The sequence below is a fragment of the Sinocyclocheilus rhinocerous genome, unplaced genomic scaffold (assembly GCF_001515625.1).
Source record: "Sinocyclocheilus rhinocerous isolate Xijiao unplaced genomic scaffold, SAMN03320098_v1.1 scaffold2493, whole genome shotgun sequence".
Classification (NCBI taxonomy): Eukaryota; Metazoa; Chordata; class Actinopteri; order Cypriniformes; family Cyprinidae; genus Sinocyclocheilus; species Sinocyclocheilus rhinocerous.
The window spans coordinates 137,123-138,129 of record NW_015650366.1 but is presented as its reverse complement, the minus strand read 5'-3'; the positions used below and the strand labels follow the sequence as shown (position 1 = coordinate 138,129).

Here is a 1,007-nt window from a genome sequence, read left to right as displayed (position 1 = left end):
TTTAATTTTTAGTGTGTTGATTTCTGGGATTTTTTTAATTATTTATTTATTTATTTTAAACTCATTAATAATTAATAATTTTTTATTTTAATTAATAATTTTTTAATTTTTTAATTATTTATTTCAATTTTGCATTCATTTTTTTTAGCTGATGTTTGTAAATCAGCTATGTTACATGCAACAATGCATGACATGCCAGTCAGAGTTGAAATCTGTTTTATAAAAAGAAATCGCCGCTAAAGTGTTTCAGACACAAGCATCAGTCAGTGAACATCCGCTGGCTTTAATAATCAAAGTCAAACGCTGACGTAGATCTGTGGTGTTCAAGCCTCGATGCCAAACATTCCTGTGATATCGACACGTTCCTCTCAATGTGAGGAAAGAACAAGCGAATATCACTCCGTCAGCTTTTCCTTCGCAGGGAAAAGTCTGCCATTGTTCGCCTCCGTGTTTCATCTCTGCTTTGTTTTGATTTTGAAGCTTGATTTTGTCCATGAGAAATGAGCTGAATGAATGCCACGTGTAGATGATGTTTGAGAGATTGATGAGCTCAAGATGGTTTTGTGTGTTTGCAGAGATCACGAGCACATCAGTGCCGCTAATGCTGTCGACGGCTGTCACCGAGAGCCGGATCACCGCCGCTCCTCCGGTCCTCTCCGTCACCGGTAATTACAGTCTGATAATGAGCTGTCTCACTGATCTGAGGCCAACACGAGACACCAGCAGTGCGAGGAAGAACCCAGCTGATCTCATTTTAATTCTACTTTTTAAAAAAAATAATATATTGAAAAATATTATTGATTTTTTTTCTGTTTTATTTTTATTTATTTTTTAAATTTAGTTGTTTAATTTTTAATGCTTTGTTTTTAATTTACATTTCTATGATTATTTTTATTATTTACTGGTTTATTATTATTATTTTTATATTATAGTGTTTGTTTTTACTGTTTGCATTTTTTTTTTTTTTTTTTTTTTGTCTTTTTATCCTCATTCCAAATGATCAGAAA

At 32.6% G+C, this 1,007-nt stretch overlaps 1 protein-coding gene across 1 annotated transcript in view; it reads left to right on the top strand.

Moving 5' to 3' along the window:
- LOC107711910 (cysteine-rich motor neuron 1 protein-like) overlaps positions 1-1,007 on the top strand; it is a 23,077-nt gene that overhangs the window by 19,544 nt on the left and 2,526 nt on the right. Inside the window, exon 8 of the mRNA XM_016517000.1 lies at positions 576-665. Within this exon, the coding sequence (XP_016372486.1) occupies positions 576-665 (90 nt within the window). The remainder of the gene's footprint in view (positions 1-575; positions 666-1,007) is intronic.